This window comes from Drosophila willistoni, chromosome 3R (assembly GCF_018902025.1).
Source record: "Drosophila willistoni isolate 14030-0811.24 chromosome 3R, UCI_dwil_1.1, whole genome shotgun sequence".
Lineage (NCBI taxonomy): Eukaryota > Metazoa > Arthropoda > Insecta > Diptera > Drosophilidae > Drosophila > Drosophila willistoni.
In genome coordinates this window covers 26118196-26141928 of record NC_061086.1, presented here as the reverse complement: position 1 = coordinate 26141928, position 23733 = coordinate 26118196, and the positions used below count along the sequence as shown (strand labels likewise).

General features: G+C 35.7%; 4 protein-coding genes across 6 annotated transcripts in view; 3 read left to right on the top strand and 1 right to left on the bottom strand.

Annotated features, from left to right (window-relative positions):
- Nucleotides 1-96: 96 nt before the first annotated feature.
- LOC6647899 (serine/threonine-protein kinase ULK3) lies at nt 97-2578 on the top strand. Of its 3 annotated transcripts, none has more exons than XM_023178692.2 (7): nt 97-308; nt 376-524; nt 584-808; nt 874-1616; nt 1716-1900; nt 1960-2046; nt 2339-2449. In XM_023178692.2, the coding sequence occupies exons 1-7, from the start codon at nt 222-224 to the stop codon at nt 2435-2437; spliced, it is 1575 nt and encodes a 524-aa protein (XP_023034460.1). In that variant the 5' UTR covers nt 97-221; the 3' UTR covers nt 2438-2449. The 3 variants fall into 3 exon arrangements, with proteins under 3 accessions (XP_023034460.1, XP_023034462.1, XP_023034461.1); XM_023178694.2 differs by lacking the exon at nt 2339-2449 and adding an exon at nt 2526-2578 and having other exon boundaries at nt 98-308; XM_023178693.2 differs by having other exon boundaries at nt 98-308; nt 1960-2449.
- On the top strand, nt 2566-3562 carry LOC6647900 (chymotrypsin-2). The gene is made up of 3 exons (XM_002069787.4): nt 2566-2719; nt 2779-3141; nt 3210-3562. Exons 1-3 carry the CDS (start codon nt 2582-2584, stop codon nt 3510-3512), a joined length of 804 nt encoding a protein of 267 aa, XP_002069823.1. The 5' UTR covers nt 2566-2581; the 3' UTR covers nt 3513-3562.
- Nucleotides 3563-7113: 3551 nt separating this feature from the next.
- The window catches only part of LOC6648175, a 33861-nt gene continuing 17241 nt past the window's right edge, over nt 7114-23733 (top strand). The window contains exon 1 of the mRNA XM_002069788.4: nt 7114-7676. Coding sequence (XP_002069824.3) covers nt 7296-7676 — 381 coding nt within the window. The 5' untranslated portion in view covers nt 7114-7295. The remainder of the gene's footprint in view (nt 7677-23733) is intronic.
- LOC124462132 (E3 ubiquitin-protein ligase complex slx8-rfp subunit slx8-like) lies at nt 19328-20154 on the bottom strand. The gene has a single exon (XM_047013692.1). It carries the CDS (start codon nt 20043-20045, stop codon nt 19647-19649), a length of 399 nt encoding a protein of 132 aa, XP_046869648.1. The 5' UTR covers nt 20046-20154; the 3' UTR covers nt 19328-19646.

Here is a 23733-nt window from a genome sequence, read left to right as displayed (position 1 = left end):
TATTGCCATTAATGGATTTTAATGAATTTCAACTAGAAAACGAACAATTTTTGAACTAATCGATAACAGGCAAAATTTTATCAATTGAAATCAGTAATAAAATTGTTATCAACTGGCAACGCCGTAGAGCTGTATTGTTCATATAAGTAAAAAAAAATAAATAAATAAAAAGATAAACTAAGTCACGCCGACGTTTAGATGACCACAATATCCTTATCCACATGTCACTGCCGCGCATCACGGACTATGAAATACTCGAGAAACTTGGAGCAGGAAGCTATGCCACAGTCTTTAAGGCTCGTCACAAAGTAGGATGAGTTTTTAGGAATATTAATGACACACTTGGACTAATCTATATTTTGCCTTTAATTGCAGAAGCAGCGAACTTATCACGCTATCAAGTATGTGGAAATGTCAAGCTTATCGCAGTCCTCGAGGGAGAATTTAATAACTGAAATTCGTTTGCTGCGCGATCTCAAGCACAAATACATTGTAACACTTCAGGATTTCTTCTGGGATGACAAGTACAAATAAACATTGAATTATTTGCTCTGAACTATCTTATATTCCATCTGTTTTATAGGAATATCTATATAGTGCTCGAGTATTGCAACGCTGGAAATTTATCTGCTTTTATACGCACCAAAAAGGCCTTACCGGAGTCGACGTGTCGTTATTTTTTACGACAACTGGCGGCTGCCGTCCAGTATATGCGATCCAATGAAGTCTCCCATTTCGATCTCAAGCCGCAGAATTTGCTACTCACACGAGGAGCTAATAATGTGTCCCTAAAAGTTGCTGATTTTGGGTAAATATTCCCTACAACTCATTTGGAAAACTATAAATATTGAGGGAATTATTTTTGTTTTCCAGCTTTGCCCAGCACTTGAAATTGGGTGAAATCAATCAACAGTTGAAGGGATCCCCATTGTATATGGCACCGGAAATTGTACGCAAACATCAGTATGATGCAAAAGCAGATCTATGGAGTATCGGGGTCATCTTGTATGAGTGCCTATTCGGCAAAGCTCCGTATAGCTCACGAACCATTGATGAGCTCTTATTGCGTATACGGAATGCTGAACCAATAACACTGCCACCAAATGCTCGTATTAGTAACGAGTGTCATGATCTCTTACGTCGTCTCTTGGCCCATGAGCCAATGGCACGCATTAGTTTTGCGGATTTTTTTGCCCATCCGTTTTTAGACCTTAAAACATTTCCCACAGAACACACGCTAAAGAAGGCCATTGATTTGGTTACACAGGCATGTGAATACGATGAGAAGCATAATTACAAAGAGGCCTATTATCTCTACTGCAGTGCATTGCAGTATTTTGTACCATTAATAACAGAAGAATCAGATGCCACAAAGCGTCAGGCATTGCGAAATCGAGCTCTAACTTATATGAAACGAGCTGAGGAGATTAAGAATTGCATCATTGAGGATGAGTACAGACAATTGGCTGAGCGACAACAAAAGGGACCATCCTCGTCACAAGCAGGAACAGGAGCAGCAGCACCAGCAGGAGCTGTAGGTGCAGTTGCTCAGCCGCAGACCAGCAATGTGTGTATTTCAGAAATGCTGGAACCAGATGCACTCTATAAGCAATTATGTACGTCCAAAATATTTTTAATGACTGCTGGAGTAACTGCTTGTCACTTTGTTAGGTAATTTTATACATCTTCTCATTATTTGTTGTACTTTATTGCAGTTGCCTTATCAAACTCAAGTCCGTCCTTAAAGACTGGTCTAGAAATCGGTCGCCAGGGCGAATTGTATCTTTACGAACGCAAGTTGGATGCCGCACTGGAGTCATACACCTCAGCTCTGGGCATACTTGTGCCATTCGTAAATAATGAACCAAAGGGTGAACGACGCAATTTGTTGCTGCAACAGGTGGGATACGTTCTGGGTACAATTGATTGGAATTCATCAAATGTTTACTCTTCTTTTAGTTGGAGTTTTGGATGAAAGAGGCGGAGAGCATTAAAAGCATTTTGAGTACTAAACATTTGGATGAAGAGGAACAAAAGCTATCTACGGTACGCAGTTGCAGCATCCAATAGAACAAATCTGAATATTAATTATATATACATAGATATACATATATAGATGACAAAAGCAATTTATACCTTAGACGCCTGGTGCGTCATTTGTAGAGTATTTTTGTAGATCCATTGTAGACAATTCTTAGCTATATCTCTCATCCTCACTCACAAAGTTAAATATTTGTATTCTAACACGGGGCTTATTATTTTACATATTATTTGTCCATTTTCTCCTTTTTAATTTGATTTGCTTTTATCACATCACAAACGATTTGTCTATTTAAAGCTCTATTTGAGGAGAAACACATTCCCAGGCGGGTCGCCATGCTTTATGCATATATATTTATTACTGTTTGTTGTATTTAATTTGATTAAAATTGTTTAGTATATACATATATACAACCACGACTATTTCATATCTTCATGGTTTTCCTATCGCTGATCATAAATTGAATTTTATCAATGCGACAAAGTGGGTATAAATGCCGCCACAATTCGCCAATTCTAACAAGTCGGGAAGTAAGAGAAAATGTTGTCAGTTCAAGACGTAGGAATTGCAGGTCTCCTGTGCTTATTAGTGGCCAGCGTATGCCAGGCGGCTCCATCTTCGCCCATTGGTAGAGTGGTCAATGGCACCGATTCCAGCATTGAACGTTATCCATTTGTGGTGAGTAATGGCCAGAGCTCAATTGGATTTAAGATCTAAGGAAGGAAATTCAATTCCAGATCTCGCTACGTGGTCCCTCTGGCTCGCATTCTTGCGGTGGTTCAATCGTTTCCCCACGATTTGTAATGACCGCAGCTCATTGCACGGCCGGCCGCACCGCCGACCAGCTGACTGTCCAATATGGTGTGACCAATATCAATGCAACTGGCCCGAATATTGTCGCCGTTCAAAGGATTATTCAGCATGAGGATTATAATCCAAATAACCATTATGCCAATGATATATCCCTGTTGCAAGTGGCAGAGCCCTTTAAATTCGATTACGTAACCTTGGCCCCCGTTCAATTGCCCGAATTTGAATTTGCCACGCCTCAAAGTGATGCTGGTGGTAATGGGGTCCTCGTCGGTTGGGGCTTAAATGCTGTAAGATGGAAGGAAGACACCAATTTTCAATTGAATTAAGTCTAATTATTATTCCTTATCTTTCCTAGACTGGTGGCACCATTCAGAACACTTTGCAGGAGGTTCAACTTAAGGTCTATTCGGATGAGGAGTGTGTAGAGCGTCACAATGGCTCCACCGATCCCCAATATCACATTTGTGGCGGCGTCGACGAGGGTGGCAAGGGACAATGTAGCGGCGATTCGGGCGGTCCTCTAATCTACGAGAATCGACAGGTTGGCATTGTGTCCTGGAGCATTAAGCCCTGCACTGTGGCCCCATATCCTGGTGTCTATTGCAAGGTCAGCCAATATATTGACTGGATTAAGAGGAATCAAATTATATTGGCGTAGTTAGGAGACATGTTAACACTCAAAATAAATCAAATATATGTATCTATCTATCTGTCATGACTCGACAATCAGTCCAATGCGACACGTTCAATGATAATGATCCACTCCATAGGTGGGACTCTGATTTATAGTTTGATAAGCCATTTGAACTTCAAATACTTATAGTATAACTAGAAGAAGGATGGCCATTTTTCTCGAGTTGCCTGATAACAACTTGCATTTCAATCGAATTTACAGTCGTAATTCATAAGAAGGTGCCATTACGTTGTGATTGTCCCATTGAGTTAAAATTGTTAATCTTTCCTTGAGGGATTTCTCAATTAATGGTTATTAATGGCTAATCCACTTCGATTTGATAATCTCAAGAAAAGGGGGGATGGTTCAGATGATATATTCTAGATTAGATTTGGACTTTGATGTTAGCTTAAAATAAAGAAATAGTTAAAATTGTAACATACGTATCAATTTGAAATTTGAAAGAAATTGAGGAAAAAAGTTATTTAACTAACTAAAAAAAAGGTTTCTCTATAAATTACAATATATATTTATCTGGAAAATTTATTTATTTATTTTTATTTTGTAAGATTTCGAAAAAAAAGTGCACTTATTGTTAAATTAATGTTAAAGTAACAAATGAATTTTTGTTAATTTAAAGTATGTTTAGTCCAGACACAAACCCAGAAATACTCTCAAACTTTTTGCTCAGACTCAATGAATGTAAAACTTTCAGTCAGTTATTTTGAATTGCATATAATATCACAAGTATATATAGTGTTTGATAGAAAATATGTATAATTTGAATATCTATAGAATAGTAGAGATAGAGAATAGAGAAAATAGAATAGAGACTAAATCGCTAACTTTTAAAACTTTGATCAAGAATCAATTGTTTTTCATTTGGAGATTTCAACTGATCTAAAAAACTGTTGCGACATATTTTCTGCTTCATACACTTTTGTTTAATTGATGTATTTAAATCAAAAGAAATTTATTTGCCAATCCATTCAAAAGCATTAAATCTGAATTTAGAATTTGAATTTTGGAATTTATACTAAACTGCAATTTAACTTAATCTAATTAAAACAAAATGGAATAAGTTTTTAAGCCCATCACATACATAATTTCGAATAATAGAGTTTCTCTATATATCAAAAAGATTGAAAACTTTAAATAATAAACTCATTTTGCAAAAATATTAATACAACTTGGAATAAACTTTTAAATATTCATTCAGGCTTCGTTTTGTATGTTCCCAAATAAGATTTCTTTAAAGATCAATGTATAATCTAAACCAACCGATCTTGCCCGCAAGTAAATATCTCTGACTAAGCTGCATTTTATAGTGATTTCTATATGTTTGACTAAGTCAATTTTTTTTTGATATGGGAGGGGGACTCTTTGTTGTTGTGCGCGCGCAGAGTAACGAGAATGAAGCATGGTCCCCATCATGGTCCATCCACAGTCATCCTCTTCCTCCGCTGCTGTTGCCTCTGCTGCTGCTGCTGCTGTTGCCTCTGCCTCGGCTGATGCTGGCAGTCGACGAATTCAACTCAAACGTGCAGCACGTGTTAAGCGGATACCTTAAACAAAAGTTAAAAACAGAAATTTGTTTTCAACGGTCAGTTGGTGTTTGAGATTTGAAATTTCGAAATGTGTCTTAACTTAATAATTTAATCAAAAACTAAACTATTTAATTGTGTTTGAAACTAATAAACTAAAAAGTGTAAAAAACAATTAATAACAACTTTTTTAAAATGCTTTAAAAGATCTTTCCCTTGTTGGTGTTGTTTGGTCGTGTCTCGTTTTCTTTTTTTCCTTTCTTTTTTGGATTTATCAGAGGGTCACCCAGTGTGTGTGTGTGTGTGTGTGTCTCTGTGTGCGTTCAAGTGCATTCATTCATTTAATTAAAAATATTCAACGACTGACTTGTTAATTGGCTAGTTTTTGGCGGGGTCCAACGGATAGTTGAGTGATGGGACACACAAGTGCAAGCCACCAAATTGATCCACCACAAACCACACACACACACACATACACCACCCACACACACATACATCGATACCTGTGTCCCACTTACATTTGCTAAATCAAATCAAATGGAATCAAATCAGGGAAACCTCACAAAAAGTAGGCAAAGTGGAACTGAACTTGTTGTAATACAATTTTAGGCTGCTGTTTTGTAAAAACGTACCGAATTTTGTGGAAAACGCATATATGTATGTATGTGTAAAAGGAGAACTTTTTAACCCACTTGCCGTAGTCTCACATCACACACACACCCGTACACCCACACACACACAAACATACAGTCACATGCATTTAGCGTATAACAAAAGCAATTTGAAAACAATTTTTTGAGTTTTCAGAAACGTGCCACACACACATACACACACACACAAAGTATTTGACATACCTATATATATATATATATATCGCGCAATATTTGGGTCCTGAAACTGGATGCTGGGGCGTGGCAACGGCCGCATTTGGCAATTTGTAACATTTATTGTGCATTTCTCAGGGCCATGACAACTTTCGTTGCAACTGCAGTTCCTCTCCCAACTCCCAAAGCTTCTATTGAAGCGATTAAAAAAAAACTGCATTTTGAAATCGAATCGAAAATGTTTAGCGATTAGTCATGTTGGTAACCGCAAAAAGCATAGCAAACCAATAACATTCAAAATGTATCATATCAAAATGTACTAGGAGGACAACTAAGAGGGGAAACACATGTAAGCTTTATGAAATAATTGAGTAACTCAAACTATCTTCTGGGACATCTGAAATTTTGGCAATTTCGTTCGTCTTTATGTACGAAATAATTCCTTAAGTAGTTTAGGTGGAACCAATTGTGTCTAAGTAAGAAACAATACATGGGCCTATATTAAAAATGAGTCTAAATAAACATTTATTTAACAATCTCTAAATTCCACATGGATAAATAAATTATTGTCTTTTTAGCGTACTTTATTTTTCATTTTGGAGTTCCAAGTTTAACAAAGAGAAGATTACCTTTCTAAGCTCTTAACCCAATCGACTTTTTAAATAACAATCTACCAGAAACTTATAGAATTTTCTAACGACTTTAATAAAGTCAATGCTTAATTTAATTTCGCATGTAGGAAATCTGAAACCAGCTGAAAATTTCTAGAAAAAGGATCGAATTTCCTTGGATTTTCCATTCACGCAACTCCAACAGAAATATAAGTTATACTCAATTAGTTAAATAACTGAAAAATTCGTTTTTTTTTTAAATTTAATTTTCATGTAAAGATCACATTACATTTTATTTTTAAACAATTGAGTTTATATTTAAAAAAAATATTATTAAAAACAGGGTTTGGGGAAATCGTGATAAAGGATTTAAAAAATTCTTTACTCACTTATTTTTTTTATATTTTATCGCAACTGATAAATTTACTATATTTACATGATTTTGTGTGTCTCTATATGTGACCTTTAGCAATCTGAATAAGGTAAATGTCCGTCAAATTTGAACAACAGCAACACCAACACAAAGGGGAAAACATAAAAAATAATTTGTAAAAAGAAGCAGCAGCAACTACAACAACAAATATTAATCAAATAACCACCAAAAGAAACAAAAGGCCGACAAAAACAAAATACGCGACAACGAGCCAAAACCCTCAACAAGAAACAAAGGGAAAATTGCAATTTCAGTGAGTGCACACGGCTTCAGTCAGTGTGTGTGAGTGAGTGAGTGTGTGCGTGTGTGTATATCAGTGTGTGTATTGAGTGTCAAAGGTCAGAACCCGAACTCATATGAAAATGTCGCAGTCTAACCAAGAAGCAATGCCAACAAAAGCCGCTGTCACCGCCGTTGCCCTCAACGATGATGAGTCCGTCTCATCAGCAACATCATCAGCAACATCCGCTTGCCGCACATCGACAACTTCCACTACTTCAACAGCATCTACCATGCATCTATTCAAATCGAGCCGAGCAACTGTTGCAGTTGCCGCCCTCTTGATGGCCATCATCTTGTGCAGCGGCAACTTTGGATTCGCCGACGGTCTCAAGTGTCATATGTGTGGACAGTATAATGAGGGTGTCGGTTCCATTACGCCCTGCACCAACTATACCAAAGATATTGCCCATCTCTATCTGAAGGAATGCACCAAGAAGAGCGAGAAATATTGTGTGGTGAGATTTTCTACTTAAAAGCGTTTTTTTACATTTTTACTAGATTCAAAATAGAAAATAATGTCAAAGGCGATGGCATTGAGTGTGAGAGAGGTACTGGTCTGTCTCTCTAAAAAAAAATACTATAAACCCTTTTAGGTGTGTAAATAATATTGGTTATCTGAAAATTACCTTGATCTAGTTAAGTCTACTATCTGTTTTTTGTCCAAACACCTCGTAAATCTAAAATCTGCCCTGAAGTTACTAAAAACTTTCGCTGGAACTTTGGAAAGTACAAAATAAACCTATATTAAGTCCAATTTTGAAAAGATTTCTTAAATCATTTCTCTAGTTGCAGTTTTCCCATAATTGATTAAAAAAATGAATCAAATGAATCATATTTCTTATCTTATCTTCTATCTTATCTCATTTCCCAATGATCTATAGATTTCTATATTAAAAAAGTTTAAGTTTCTAATCCATTTGTTGTATTGACTTTGAATGAAAGTTTTTGTTGCATACTTCTAGGTTGCAATTTCTTCAAATTAAAAGACTCAAATTCAGTTAATTTTCAAAAGATTTTAAAGACCTAAATCTTTAAGTTTATAGAAAAAAAAGTAAATTCAAATGGAAACGAAAAGCCCTTTTCAGGCACGGGCGAGGTGAGTTCGAGTTGTATGTTTCTTTGTATGTTCTAATTAAGGTCTAAATTAGCTCAGATATTTATTTTCCAAGGTCTAATTCTTTTATTCTACTCAGTTGACAGTAAAATGAGATTATCCAAATGATTGTTTCGTTGATTTTATTCATCACAAATCGAATTGAAACACTGCACTCATTTCAGTCACTCATTCATTTTGCTTTATTGTCGATCATTGCTGTTGTCATTGTCTTTATTTATATGTGTTTTTACGAGAGAGGAGTGTCGAAAGGCGGGGGCAAAGCAAACATACACATACATATACCAAATGCCGAAATGTGAGTGTTTGTGTGTCTTTATGCCAATGCTTTTTTGTTGCTTTTATTTTTTTTATCATTGTTTTTCCTTTTTTGCCCATTGATGACTTTTCGAGTTGATGTTTCCATTTTACTTTATGTGTATTTGTTTCTTTCTATGTATGTATGTGTAAGCTATCCTTGCAATGTTCATACAATATATTCTTCTCGAACTGAACTCGTTGGCAGTTTTGTTTGTACTTCTTCTATTTGCTGGTGCTTTTGTATATTTTTTTTGCTGTTTTATTGTCAAGCCGAAAAGATAAATTGCTTATAAAAACAGAGTAAATGATTTCGCCCAATTGTGGTGTGAGAGTAAGGGCGAGACTTGGCTGACAGGACAAAGGACAGTGGAGAAATAATTTTCACTAAACAAATTTATTGACTTCATTTTAGTATGTGGGGTAGTCATCTAATGAAATTATGCCCAGACATGACTTTCTAAACACTTTAAGACTTAATTAGAGAGAAGGTTTTGTGATTTTATTGATTCTCTTTCAAGCAAACCCATTTTTTTATCAATTATTGTTCTTTTTAAGCACATTCGAATAATGCAAAAATTTAATTTTTAGTTGGATTGTTGGATTGTTGTTGTTCTAGTTGGATCATAAAAACACTACATTCTTTTATTTATTAGTATTGCATTTGTTAGCACTGGAGTTGAGAGAACTGATTAGTTAGAGATGGCAATGCATCGGAAAAGTTCCACTTACCCAAAACATTGATTAAATCTTTGAAGACTGCCAACAATCCAGTTAAATAATTTCTGAAGAAATAATTCGAAAGTTGATTGTGTATCCAAAGATAAAAATCCAAATGGACAATTTAAAATGAATATGATTTTACTTACCGCGCCCCATTAACAGCAGCTACTTTTATAGTCGCTCCCACAGCTGCAGCTACTTTTATAGGGGCATTGGCAGAGGTAGCGCCAGCGCCAAGTGGGAGAATAGCTCTCTCACTGATCTGCTTTCTCTCTTTTTCTTAATCACCTGGTAGTCAGCGAAGCCAGCAAGAGAAGAACCGTAGAGAACTCCCTCCCTTCGTAGCTCAGCGGCAGCGAAGAACCGCAAAGCGTGGGAGCATTTTTTTGCTCACTGAACTGCACTCTCTCTCACTCTTTTCGTGGCTCAGCGGCAGCAAAGAACCGCAAAGCGTTTCATAACTTTCCTACTCCTCTCCATTACTATTTCTATTTGCCATAAGTTGGCACATGAGTACGTTTATGTGTGTGTGTGACAGTGTAGGTGTTGCAATGGTTGTAGGAAAGAGGCAGAGAAACAATAAATGGATTTATTCGGTAGTAATCAATCGTTTAATAACTTCTACGAATAAATAGTTGTGTATATAATTCCGATAATATTAATCGAGACTTTTCTCCTTCTAATTTTATTTGATCACATCTTCCATTATTTATATAAAATATTTTCCTTTCTCGGTTAGAAAGTTAGTTAAGACTTTCTTTCTTTAAATTTAACCTTGTTTTTTTGCAAATGTAAATTTTTAATTTAATTAAATAAAATAAATTATAACTTTGATTTATTTGCAACAATAATTTGTCGCATATTTTTTTATTTTTGTTTTCCACTTCCATAATTATGCAAACAATTAAGTCATCATAATTATGCACGTAAAATGAATAATTTTAATCTCAATAAATATAAAATCAATGACAAGCAGTGTGTGTGAGAAGGAGAAGGATACAGAACAAGGATGAGTTATGCAAAAATAATCAGCTATAAAAGGCAATCAAACAAAAACTAATAGTAGGAAATATAATCAATAAAAAAATAAACAAAAAATCAAGTAGAATGTCAATGTTGGCATAAATTTAAATGTCAATTAAATCTAGATAGTTTAACCAGCTTATACTCTTTCATAATGTAGAAATAATTGTAATAAAATTAAGGATTAAAAGATCTGGTTAAGAAATAGATAGGGACGCAGAGTCTAGATATTTTTGGATCCTTGGACCAAGCTATTTGTGGAAATATTTCGGAAAAGGTTCTAAATGTTTTCCAATGTTCAAATAAATCAAATTGTAACTAGCCTGCTACAACAGATGAAAGGATAAGGACCTTCACAAATCCAGGATATAATTTAACATAAACATTTCTGCAACCTGAATACTTCCCTTTTTATATCCTAAAAGAAAAAGGATACTAAACTAGGGTCTGGGAGGGAACAGTGTGAAATTCCCAATTGCATGGCAAGAATGCTCATTGAGATTTATAGAGATTTCCTACAGCACATGAGATTGAAGTAAATTACGAGTCAGGTTACCTGTAGACGTGTTAGCTTTTGAGTGAAGCAAAATGTTAACAATTTGTGTTTTTTCACTGTCCTTTTTTCCCCCTAGTTTTTGTGCTTTAATTTCTCGCCATGCTGAGTTGAGAAGAACTGAAGGTTCTCGTTGCTGCCAGCTGTGCATGGCAAGTAGGTGTTAAATATTTAATGATTGCCAAAAGCGCAAACAGGCAGCCGCTGCAATCCGTTAAGTGCTCCGCACACACCACACACACACACATACGGAGACGAGAAGACTACAATATGCCACAATTTATGCGCACAATTGGCCAACCACGCCCACCACACACACACACACACCCAACCCCACTTTGCAGTACTGTATGTCATACATACATATTTATGTAGGTATATATAGAAGCCAAAGGGCAAACTTACTGCACGTACTGTAGGGAAAAGGCAGATCGTGGCAGAAGCAACCGCAAAACTAATTGAAATTGCCAGTCCAGGTTGTAGTTGGCCCTAGTTGGCAATGCCAGACGCATGGCTTCGTCTTGTTCTATTCCCAAGTTGTATTTGTTAGTGATTGTGCTTAAAATACATATAATTATCTAGTAATGGCAATCGGATAAACAAAACCTATTCACTTCACTCTGCATTGCATTGATTTAATTGCGATTCAATTACCAATTGATGAGCTTAACTAATTGCAAAAATATCCATTGCTGGTTTTAATAAATTCCTGAAAAGCCAAATTGTTTAATTTATTATAGTTACACGGGATGGTTTTCCATAAAGCAATATGCTAAATAGTGTAAACGAGGGAAAAACCAACCATTCCTGATTTTAAGCCTGGCATAATTGGGTTTTGGGTTACCCATGGAAGCAGCGTCAGCGTTTTACTCTGAAAACCAATTAATTAAATTAATAATTGCAGATTATTTTCTATACGTCCCAACAGTTCTGAGTGTTTACCTGCTGCCTGCACCTATAAATTAACTGATTTTAAGCCAATCTTAAGAAACTTTTAGCACTCTTAGACAAGCAAAATGCAAAGCAAGATACGAAAGTTATTTTGAAGATGTTTAAAAGGCAAAATATCGTACAGTTTTATCTTCGTTTTTCTGGGGTTTTGCATTCTTCTTTCGGTTCTCTCTTGAGTTAATAATTGCCATTCATTTTGTTATTAACAACTTGGCAGCCACTTAATTAGTGGCGTAAATTATGCCACCCGCAAAACGTAAAATGCCAAAGTATTCCCTGAAAAATCATGATGAAGATGATGATGATGATGACCTAAGGCGGATGGCCCCGAAATGTAGGCAATACAAAAAGAAAATATGTTGCAACTCACAAAAACAAAAAGCCATAGAGACGGAAAAATGGGAGAAAAACAAGAAGCAAAAGGCAAAAGCGAAAGAAAAAACACTTTTGTTTAAATATTAACAAACAACATAAATGCTTAGCCATCTCTCTTCCTTTATGCTGTTGTCTACATCTTAGAATGGCCAAAACATAAAAGTTAAAGTGTTTCTTGGTCGGGGTCGGTGGTTGTTGATGCTTGACCTGACGCCCTTCCTTGCTGTTGTTGTTGTTGTTGTTGTTACACGCTGTTAAGTAGTTGTTGTTTGTGTGTCGATTATTTGTTTTATGTTGCTAGTTTTGGGGCCAAAAAGTTACGAGCTGGCGCCTTCCAACGTCTGCTTATATATATTTATGAGCAAAATTTGTATTCAAATTGGTTCAGTCAGCATCGTTTAGACAGTCAGTCAGTCAGTCAGCCAGCCAGTCACTTAGCCGGGTGGTTAGCTTCCACTTTGTATACATTATTTATAATTTCAATAATGAGTTGCATGTTCTAACAAGCAATTTCTGTGTCTCTGTGTGTGGGCTTAACCCTTGACCTCCTAGAGAGCATGTGGCCAACTGATATTTGTGGCATCTCGCCTAGACAAGTAATTAATATCTTTCATTGTTTTGTTTCGTTTTCCAATTTTCCACTGCGCCATTTTCTCATCTAGGGCATTAGCGCTTCGACGCTTCAGTACAAAGGCTTGGCCAGACTTGACCGCAATGAACTAGAATGGCCAACATGCGGCCAACAACAATTCCTGATCATCTTTTCATCAATCAACGACTGAAAAACCGCCAAAACTGAGAGAACTAATCACTTGGTCTCACCTTCCATTTGTTCCCAAAACTCTTCTTTTATTTGCTGTAAGGCTTGACTTACTTACAACGTTTTTTTGATGATATCGTAATGAAAAGTTTCCAACAAGTTACAGCATGAATATTTCTTATTTATGTTATTCTTATATAAAGTCAAATTCTTTAAAAAATGTTTTAAAGGAACCAAGTATTTTGTAGTCTTTGCCAGAATTTCGGCAACATTTCTTTGGACTTTCTGCCCAAGTAAAATTTTGCATAACGAAAGCTTCTGACATTTTGTACGTGCCTTTGCATATGTATACGGTGACCAATGGAAAATAAAATAAGTAAAACCAAGTAAAAATAACAAACATAATAAGAATTTGGGGCAGTACTGACCACGCCCCATCAACTAAAGTGAAAAAAAAGAAACAGCATGCAAATATTTTGTCTTCATTTTGCTTTGTTACAAATATTTTCTCTTCCGTTTTGTTTGTTGTTGTTTTTGCAATTAGGAATGTTTACACAGGCAACAGCGAAAAGAAACAAGGGAAACAACAGTCAGAAATCGACAAAACTTAAACACAATTGTAATACTTTTAGTATGATTTCAAAATAAATTATAATGGAATCTATAATGCCATTTCATTTCATTAAACGACTTTAATTTGAAAGTCCACCTGAAGAAGAGTTTTTACTAAAAGTTTCTTCAATCTATTTTTTTTTGACTTCAATTTTTTTCTCACATTTCTTCGATAAACAAGTTCGAATAAAAATAAAAATATTTCTCTAAAAGTTGGCGCTTATTTATATTAAATTTTGCCATGCCCTTGTCAAAACTGAGATAGCTATTGCTGAGTGACGGTCAATAGACAGACAGAATGGCAGACGAAATGATGGCCAAATCAACTCAGGGTCGTTGGCCTTATCTGAAGTTTACGGTTTGTCAATTTTTGCCATTTATAGCTTGACACATTTATTCATAAATTGGTAAAACATTTTAGATTTCTTTCGCTGGCCAAAAGTGATGAAAAGGTAAGTGAATAATAAATGACCATCAATGTTTGTTTTAATGTTAGTTAATTAATAGGAACTTGGGTCATAAGAAAAATGAAACGAATAAAGTTATTAAAGGTTTACTTACCAAACAAAAAGGAAAAGGCAACAAGGCAATCACAGGCAAAGCAACAAAACAATTTTCTAACTCAATATACTAAAGAATATCGTAAAAAGTTATGCCAAAAGTTTGCCAATTTTTGTGATATGCTGAAATTGGTTTATTTTATATTACAAAAAAAAACAATAACGTTTTTCTACTTTTTCTAGAGATATCCTTGAGAACAAAAAGTCTTGAGCAAGACGCAATTGTACTTAATTTTTGTTCGTTTTGCACTAATTCAATTTAATTATATGCCTGACTTTTATCTTCTCCAATTTCATACGTCACATATGCGTCTTAATAGATATAGAGACTGGAAGATCTGTCTACTGAAAATATACTTCAACGAATACTTTGTTCTTCCTTGTAGTCATAATTTCTTTAATTACATAATTGTAAATATTAAAACAATAAGAATTTAACACAGATTTAGCACAAGTTTCGTTGAAACAATACTGAGTTAACTTTGTCAGATGAGGCAGCTTTTAATTAACAATTTCGGCAATGAGCAGATTTCTGATAATGTTTGCCAACAACCTTTTGAATGACCCTCGTATTTATTGCCCAAGGAAGAGATTTAGTCGGCGTTACTGTTTTTTCCAGGATATTCAGGATTTTTATTATGTAAAATTAAAAGCGCGATTATGCGTGTTGACGTGGGCATTTGTGGAAGGAAGGAAGGTGGAAAAAAGGAGGTTGGAGGATGGCACGGAGATTTACATGCCAACGCGACAGCAATCAAAATGTGCACTGCTACGTGAGCGGAATAAATCATTTGAAGCTTAAGTCTGACATTGAAGAGGATCGACTTAGGGCATGCAAATATGTATAGGATGTATATAATAAAAGGTGAGCAAACGCTTCAAGTGCAATATGCTACCTACTCATACATACATACATACATACATATATTTTTATGGATTTATTTTATACCTTTTTTTTGAAATAAGTGTATATCGGTTGAAGTCGTAAATAAGGCTGGCAATTTCCGTGTGACGAGCTGTGAAATCAGTAGGAACTGGAAGTTCCATCATTTCCGGCATTCACTGATTGACATGGCAAAAAAAAGTCAACAGAAATCAGAAATTGGGCCTTGAGTTGTAATGTAATGCAATTGATAGGCAAGAGACAAAGCGAGACAGAGAGGCACTACGTCACTCCAAATTGCTCTTGAGCAAACACAAACACACACACACACACACATATTTAGCCACTAGAATTCAACACAGAATAGGCAGAGGGCGCACTCAATTAAGAAAACAATGGCCGCTCAGTTTTGTGTGGGGCAATTGAGTTTCATTTTTCTTGGCTTTTTCTTACATTGTTTTGTCTCTGCCCTCCAACCACTAACCAACTTCTCTTTCAATCTCTTCGTAAGTAAGTCTCTTTTTGGGCTCTTCTTTTTTTTTTGACCCTTTTTCATTTCACAGTTTTTGCTCTGTTCTCTTCTACACATTGTCTATTTGAGTAAGTTTTGGTTTGCCAGCGTTATGTGCTTTCATTTGGGTTTCCTCGAACGTTTATGCGCTCCGTTTGCTTAACTCTAGCTTCTACATACACTCAGAAGAGCTCATTAGCTCAGGCCCGAATGTCTTCAAAACAAATTTGGCTGTCACTTTTTGCCTTTGTAGCATTATTTATCAGCCTTTGTTCTTTTCACATGGATTTGCTAGTCAGAAAGTTTTGCTCGGACTGTTTAACTGTTTGCCTGGTCTCTCACTCTGTGACTTATTCAAGTTACTTTTATTTGTTTAGTATTATAATTCGTTTCCTCATTTCCCCCGGACAAGACATAATGAGTGCTCATAAGTAGGCAATAGTTTTTGATGTTCTAGCTAAACTTTGCTCGAGGCTCTTGTAGGCACTTTTAAAGCTTAAGTTGCCATCTATGAGGGAAAATAGTTCTAGTTCTAATATCTGACAAGGGCATTAATATTTAAAACCACAAAAATATCATTCAATTTATGTGAAAAAAGGCTGATCCAGGCGCCTTGACTGGACTGGTTTCAACTTTTTACTTACTTTAGGCCAAGATTATGGCCTGAAAGTTCAAGTGTCCGATCAGTTCAAAAAAACAGATACCTATGATGCAGATACCATAGTATTAATAATAGGAAGAGAGGTCTCTAAACTAAATATAGGGTAAATAAGGTAGTAATTAAAGCAAAGGACCAAAACTGAAGGTTTCATTCCAATAAGAACGACATTGTCGTTAATCTAAAAGGCTTTCTCCATGCTAAAGACCTCAAGTCTGTTGAAAATATCAAAAAAAGTTATAAAAATTACATGGGTTTAAAATGAGGCTTCAATGATCAAGAAGTTATTCTGCTAAATTTGCTAAATTTCAAACTATTAAAAGTAGTTTGATAAAATGGATTTAACTAGATTTTGAGTCTTTCAAAAATTAATTTTAAGAGTATTTATAAAAGTAGTTATAAAAAGCAGAAAATCTGATCAAATTTTCTGAATAAATATTTCAATAACCACAAAGATTTTTCATTGCAGATTTAGCTTAAGACAAAATATTTAAGACTACTGAATTTAAATTTTAAACCAACTAAATAATCGCTTTTTGAGTTAAGCGTTGCAGCAGAATTAATAAATTTTGTTAAGCGTTGGCTCTGACATTCAAAGAAAATTAAAATCTTTTCTTAAAAGTATTAAATATAAAAAAAAGAACATGAAAAATATGTCACAATGCTATAGCTCCTCAAGGCACTTTAAAGATTTAGCTTAAGCTGACAAAATAAAAAAGAGAAAAAGAAGAAGAAAGTTAGCTCTATACATATTGTATATGAAATGCCTGGCAAGGGTAATATAATTCATTTAGTTTTACCCAGTTGGCTGCATTTTACCAAAATAATACTCTCTGTTTCTGTGTGTGTGTGTGTGTTTGTGTGATTTTGCCTTGTTCTGCACAATGAATGTGGCAACTGGCAGCTGGCACTTGGGAATGTGAGTCCAAACCCAAAAAATAATGGCAAAGTTGTGATTTTGGATGGTGATAACACATGCACTGGCATATTTGCGACTTCATTATTTAAAATTCAAATTATTTTTACTGAGAAAGTGGGTCACAGACGTCAGAAGCTCTTGTGTTGGACTGACAATAGGTTTTATTGGCTCTCTCTAGATAACAGACAAACACACACACACACACACACAGAGCAGATGGGATGGGCAAAGAAGTTCAAACATATTACGTTTACGCGGTGTATGCAAATTCAAAATTTCTCTTTGTCGCTTGTCAAATAAAGAATGCTGTATTTGTTGATGAGCTGTTGCTACTGCGGCTGTTGATGATGTTCATGTTGATGTTGATAAAGGTCGACTTATAGGACAGACAGGATTAAGTTATGGCCATGGACCATGTCAAAGCCACTTTGCCAGTTCATTGGGCACAACCCACAGCAAGCAAACACATACAAAACAGAAGAAAAAAAAACAAGACTTCTACCCATAATTTATTGCTCGAAATTTATATCAAGCAGTCAGAGACAGACAATTGCCAAGATACTAATAAAATATATATATATATACATGTTATATGTGCATGAGTCGCAATATGGCGCGAAAACTTAATGAAAAATGGTTGCCCCTACAGGAAAGCAGCTGTGACCAACTAATAACCAGAAGAAGAGTAGCCGAGAGCCCCGAGACTCTAAACGTGCCCGACAAACTTTTTACATAATTTTCCTCTGTATGTGAGTGAGTTTTTCCCTCCCTCTCCCTCTCTCTCTGTGTCATTTCTTGTTTTTTTCTGTCACAACATCTGAAAATTTTTTTATAAAGCTTACCGAAGCGAAGCCAAAACGGAAATCCTTAGTTTCCTTATGACAGCGACATTCTGGCTAAGATGAAAAAAAAATAAAATGAAATAAAATAAAAGGCAACTAAGAGAAAAAAAAACTGAACTTTTAGATTTCTCGCTGGAGTCAGTTTTTAAACGGTGAGACGTCGAGACGAAAGACCACGCCGTACAAGTACACAAACCTGCAGCAGCCACTGTGCGTTGGGTTGAGTGGGTGACAATGATACTTGCCTTTCGGCAAATCGCTGACTTCCGTTGCTCGAAAATTTGCAGGAAATAATGGCATATTGGTAGATCGACATCGATGGCCCAGCACTCGGGTTAACTAATTGACAGGATGCTTGGCCAGAAGTGAGCATTAGATTATGTTTAAATAAATCTCATAGATTTAGTCATTTATATCAATCAAGTGAAATTTTTGTTTGGTTTTTCGTTTCACAATCAATCAAGTGAACCGCAAGAGTCAAAACTTTCAAACAAAAACCAAACAATAACAAGAACAACAAGCATATTTTTGTTTATCCTGGCAAGGTTGGTCCTGGGAGAGTTTTAGTTTTGTTGAACTCAATTTTCACAAAGTTTTCAATAAACAATAACAAGAACAACAACTTGAAACAGCTAACGAAATGCACGCATACACATGCATACACATATGTATGTTTGTATATGAGTGAGGAGGTTTTTTTTGATTCGTTACAAAACTTTTGTCAAGCCATAAATTTTGCAATTTGCCATACGAAATTTTTACACGTGAGGTCAGGTCAGGCAGGCAGGCTGGCAGGGAGACACGACAAGTTGTAAAAATTTACAACATCCAATATAAATTCTCGTTTCGGCCTACAGGACCATAAACGACGAATATGTCCCTCATCGTAATGCCACATTTCTCAGTGGGAAATGTTCTTGTTATCGTTGCAGTTTTTTATGTTTATGCCGCAGGAAACTTGTAAGAGACCATTGCAATGTTGTAGCAGCAGGCATTGTCTTTCTGGCGGTGGCTTTGTCTCTGGCAGAGTTGCTTCATTTGGCTTATGGCTTATGGCTTAATGGCCATACAAGTTTCGTTTTTATGGCCTCACATGTATATATCCTCGGTCATTAATATTAATCATAGATACATTTTGGGAACTTTAACCAATTCAAGCCATTCAAAAGATGTTCTCAAACTGCAAATTGTCTGTTTTTGATGACCCAGCTGTCAAAATTTCATTTTATCTACCATCTCTGGCTTAGTTTTAAGCTCTTTTTTATTGGCCAAATGGGTTCTTTTCGTTGGCATGGCATTAGGCTTGCATATTTCATGTACATATGTTAATTGATAGTGCAAATCCAACCGTTTGCATTTTATTATTTAAAGTTTAACACTTTGATAAAACATTTTAATTGCATTTTGTAGGCCTTTGGCCATTCGTGGTTTTTGTGTGTCATCTTTTTTGATGGCTTAATTAAAATCAGTGTTTCTATCTAGACGAAAAGGTGTAAAACATGGACGTGTAGGCAGCAAGGAACATGGAAACATTTTTTTTAATTCCAATTATTTGAGTTTTGAACTTGTAAACAGAAACTAGAAAAACTATTTTTTTGGCTTCTTTGCGATATAGGTTACTGGCTGTTCGACTAGGATCGTCCTTTAAATATAGATGGGCCTTATTTTCTTGAAGGTTAATGACTTCCTGCATAAAGGACATTTGTGGAACATAAAAATGCAGCGCTTAATGCACACTCGGCAAAAGACATGACCACAATTTGTGGAAAATGGATGATTTTCGGCGGCATTGTCCTGACAGATTGGACACTTGTAGTAGCTGGCTCGGTTATGCGATTTCTTCAAAAGAGCACGTTTCTTTGCAATTTGACTAATAACGGAACGTTTCGGGGTTCGAGGCTTTTTATTGCTAGTACTGGGTGTATTATCCAGTTCTTGTTCATTGGCATTTGAATTCGTACTTGTCTCTACTATATCCTCGCTATCTGAGACAGATCCTGAAGTGGAATCGGATTCATTGTTTGTGGAACTCATATTGCCCATCACCAAAGTTTCTTCTTCAATAAGGGATTGTTGTTTAGGAATAAAATATATATAAATATGTATAAATTTTTACGAATATACTTTCTGATGCTTTAAGCATAACTACTTTATGATAGAACTGTTCGTAAAAAGGTAAAGTTTTGACTCAAATAATTATCGAATCTTGGCCTATTATGTTCTATGTAGAAACGTCTAACTAAAATAATGAAGAAGTGGTGGCCCCCTTGCCACTTCTATGTGTTGCAATGTTTCTATTACATCCATTTTGGGGGCTGGCTACGCGACAGAGCATGACACTCGCTGAAAGCCGAAAAAAATTGCAAAAGGCAAACCGTTTTATTGCCGCCTCGTTGCTTCCATCCCCTTTACATCCATTTGCATCTACATATATGTATGCATATATGCCAGAGGTGTGGATTTCAAGCAGCTTTCGACCCTTTCATAAACTGAAAATCACTGTAGAAACTAAACTTGCATGTATTTTCAATAGTTTGATATAGACAAACGAATACTTTAACACAGTGAAAACTTTTAAAAGATATTAAGAATACTTTGTGGATCTAGACGACATTATTCGTTGTAGATTGATGGAGATCATATCCTTTTTGTGTTATCAAACTTTCATTTAACTTAGGCTCAGGGGAATTTTGCATTATTTTTCAACGCTTCTTTAACATCCCCGCCAACATTTTATAAAGTTTCAGTTTGTTTTCTGATTAAAAATGACATCTTTGTCTATTGAAAATGATTTCTTCTTTTGGAGTTGCTTGAGATCCTTAAGTTCGTTTAACTAATGTTAGCATCATTAATTGAGTTTACCTTTAATCAAGTATGAAAATAATAAGTTTTTAATCAACATAGTCTTATCAAGGTAATTTCTGCTTAAACAATTGTTCCAAATCAATTTTCATGTTACTCATATGGTTGAAAAATTTTAGAGATCCATTAAATTTAATATGATTGCCTAAGGAAGAATATCATACGACACATGATAAACTCCATTTACAATCCTTAAGGCCATATATCTCTGATATCATGGGGCCAGATAGAACACTCGAAATCTGCAAAATGGTATATGTAATGAATTATTGCTTGAGCAAGGTGTTTATTTGCCTAGAAATTGCCATATTACTGTCTCTGTCTCCCTCTTTATCTCTGTTTGTCTCTGTCTTTCTCTCTGGGCGACAAGATACTTTGCACATGGTTTGTGACTGACATTTTGGAATATATTCGCATTTTTCCTCTCTTTCTCTCTGTCGCTCTCTGTTTGGGGGGGGGGGGGGGGCATCAAAGCAAAAAATCCATTCTTTGGGCCTTTAAGGAAACAGCTGCCAACTGTCGGCGATGGCATCAGCATCAGCATCGACAACGGAGCACTTGGATATGGATTGTTGTGGTTGTTGGCTAGCTTTTTGAATTGTTAGCCAGAATTTCAACTATGTTTGACTGGGACTAACTGGCTGATGCCTGGGCCTTACTGTTGGCACGTGTGCTGATGAGTGGCTCTTGCTTTTACTCTTGCTGGCAGCCAGGACGAGTTGCTCTTGATAACTCTTGCTGTCTGTTAGTGTGTGTGTGTTGTCTATGTGTGGGTTTGTTTGCCATTTCAGCGGCTGAAGCTGATATTCATCCAACCCCACACACACACACACACACACACACACACACACACACAGACATAGAGATACTCGCATACAAAGACAAAAAACACTCACTCACACATGCATAGAACAATCAAAGTCATGTTGACGTTCAATTTAGCTGCTGTTGATTTGTGTCCCAGGCTTTTTTTTTCCTTTTGACCGGTTGGTTGTGCTTTCTTTTTTTGACTGACCTCGTTGCTGGCCAGTTACGCAACTATTTTGTAGCTGAAATTTTACGGCGTTCTTGGTTTTGCCGTGTTTTTTTTGTTGTTTTTACGTATTTTGTTTGGTTTTGTTGTTGGGGTTGTTCTCCTTTTCAGAGCTTTTTCACCTAGGTGAAAGAAAAAATTGTTTACCCGTGATTTATGGCACGGAATTTGCGCTTACGTGGCACAGGCAAAGTGCAGCTGCCACTCTTACTCTCTCTCTTTCACTCTCTCTCCCCCTTTCTCTGTCTCTTTGGCCAGTTTTGCCAACAATTTGAAGCGTTTTACAAGGCTCGTGTCTTGGCTGAGGTCTAGGAGGAGCTCCTCTTCTACAGTTTTCTTATACTCTACATAAAAAATCGTACTACAAGTGCGTATATGTGAATGGAAATTATGTTTGAGTGACATCAACAAGATGTTAAATCAATTCATTTCGCAGTGAGCCTTTTGGAGTTTTCACTTTTGGCTGTTGTGGTCACTGAGTCAATACGTATTCTGTTTTCGATACTTGAGTTTGATTTTCTTTACTGTCAAATGATTTTTGAACAAAATAGACGAAAAAAATCTTCTTTATTATATAGTTAGAGGGTTTTAAAGTACATAGATGTAATCCAAAAAGACTTGAGTAAAGCAAAATAAAGGGTTAAGGAAAACTATGATAAAGTTGCTCAAAAAGGACTTTAAGGATTCAGGATTATAATGCATAGAAAGCTATTTGTCCTTTTTGGATTACCCATGGAAAAGATTACCCAAATTTTGCGTTTAGAAAAAGTGAAAGACCTATTAAAAGACCTTGAAAAACACATTAAAAATGTTAATATTGCTCCATTTCCATTAACCGTTTTATTTTAAATCTAAGTTCCTTTAAAAGATTATCAAAATAATTTTTGTAAATTAAAGGATAATAAATGAAAAGGAAATAGAAACTTTAGAGCAGAAATTGTACTTAGTAAGTGTATAGAAATTTCTTTGTAGTAGAAACTAATTTTGCTCATTTTATTTGTATTTTTTTTGCGTACCTTTTTCAATTCTCATTTTTGGTCAACTTTTTGTACCCATATGTGTGTGTGTGTGTGTGTTTTGTTTTGTTTTGTTGAAAATATTCATGGATATCCGGCTAAAGAATCCAAAGAAGGGAAGCAGAACGGATTAAAAAAAGTTTATGTTAAGCATTTGTTTCTCTAAGCTAACCGAAAAGTATGCTCAAAAGAACTAATACATATTCTCAGGCTTTTGCCTATTGCCTTTGCATTTTGAGGTCAGCCTATACGATTTATGGACCCTTTAGCACTAGCCGCAAGATTATCATATTTCATTCAACCGAACCAAAATGTTTATAGTCCCCCCTTTAGACAAACCGAAACCAAAACTGGCCTCATTTATCAGCTGCAAGCGAAAGCCACTTAATGGTTAGGCCTCCTCCATCACCACCGCCACCGCTAGCACCACGAGCTAACCACTATGAGGGACCAAAAGTCAAACGTTCGCGAATCAAGTACATAAAACAGCGCATTATCTGCAGGGACTATGCGGTTAAGGCATGATATTAAGTGAAAGCAACGACTTATTCTACTTCTATCTTTCAGTTTCATTCATTCTCTACATAAATCCAAACGCAAAGCACATTAAAATATTTCAAAGATTTGTGCAAAAGAAGCTCAAAAAAAAAAAAAAATGAAAAAAATGTTCCAAAAATGATAGAAGAAAGCGTTAAACGGCTGCATTTCCCTCCACTCCCAAAAAAAGAAGGAAAATAAAACGAGAGAAAATTGCTGAACAGGCATAAAGAAAGAATGAATTGCATGGTGGGTAACAATAATAAGTATGAAAATGGCAGAC

Coding starts and splice junctions, on each gene's coding strand:
- LOC6647899 (XM_023178692.2), top strand. CDS start 222: ATGTCACTGCCGCGCATCACGGACTATGAAATACTCGAGAAACTTGGA. Junction 525..583: donor GATTTCTTCTGGGATGACAA/GTACAAATAAAC, acceptor TCTGTTTTATAG/GAATATCTATATAGTGCTCG. Junction 2,047..2,338: donor AGGAACAAAAGCTATCTACG/GTACGCAGTTGC, acceptor GTCTATTTAAAG/CTCTATTTGAGGAGAAACAC.
- LOC6647900 (XM_002069787.4), top strand. CDS start 2,582: ATGTTGTCAGTTCAAGACGTAGGAATTGCAGGTCTCCTGTGCTTATTA. Junction 2,720..2,778: donor TTGAACGTTATCCATTTGTG/GTGAGTAATGGC, acceptor ATTCAATTCCAG/ATCTCGCTACGTGGTCCCTC. Junction 3,142..3,209: donor TCGGTTGGGGCTTAAATGCT/GTAAGATGGAAG, acceptor TATCTTTCCTAG/ACTGGTGGCACCATTCAGAA.
- LOC124462132 (XM_047013692.1), bottom strand. CDS start 20,045: ATGGGCAATATGAGTTCCACAAACAATGAATCCGATTCCACTTCAGGA.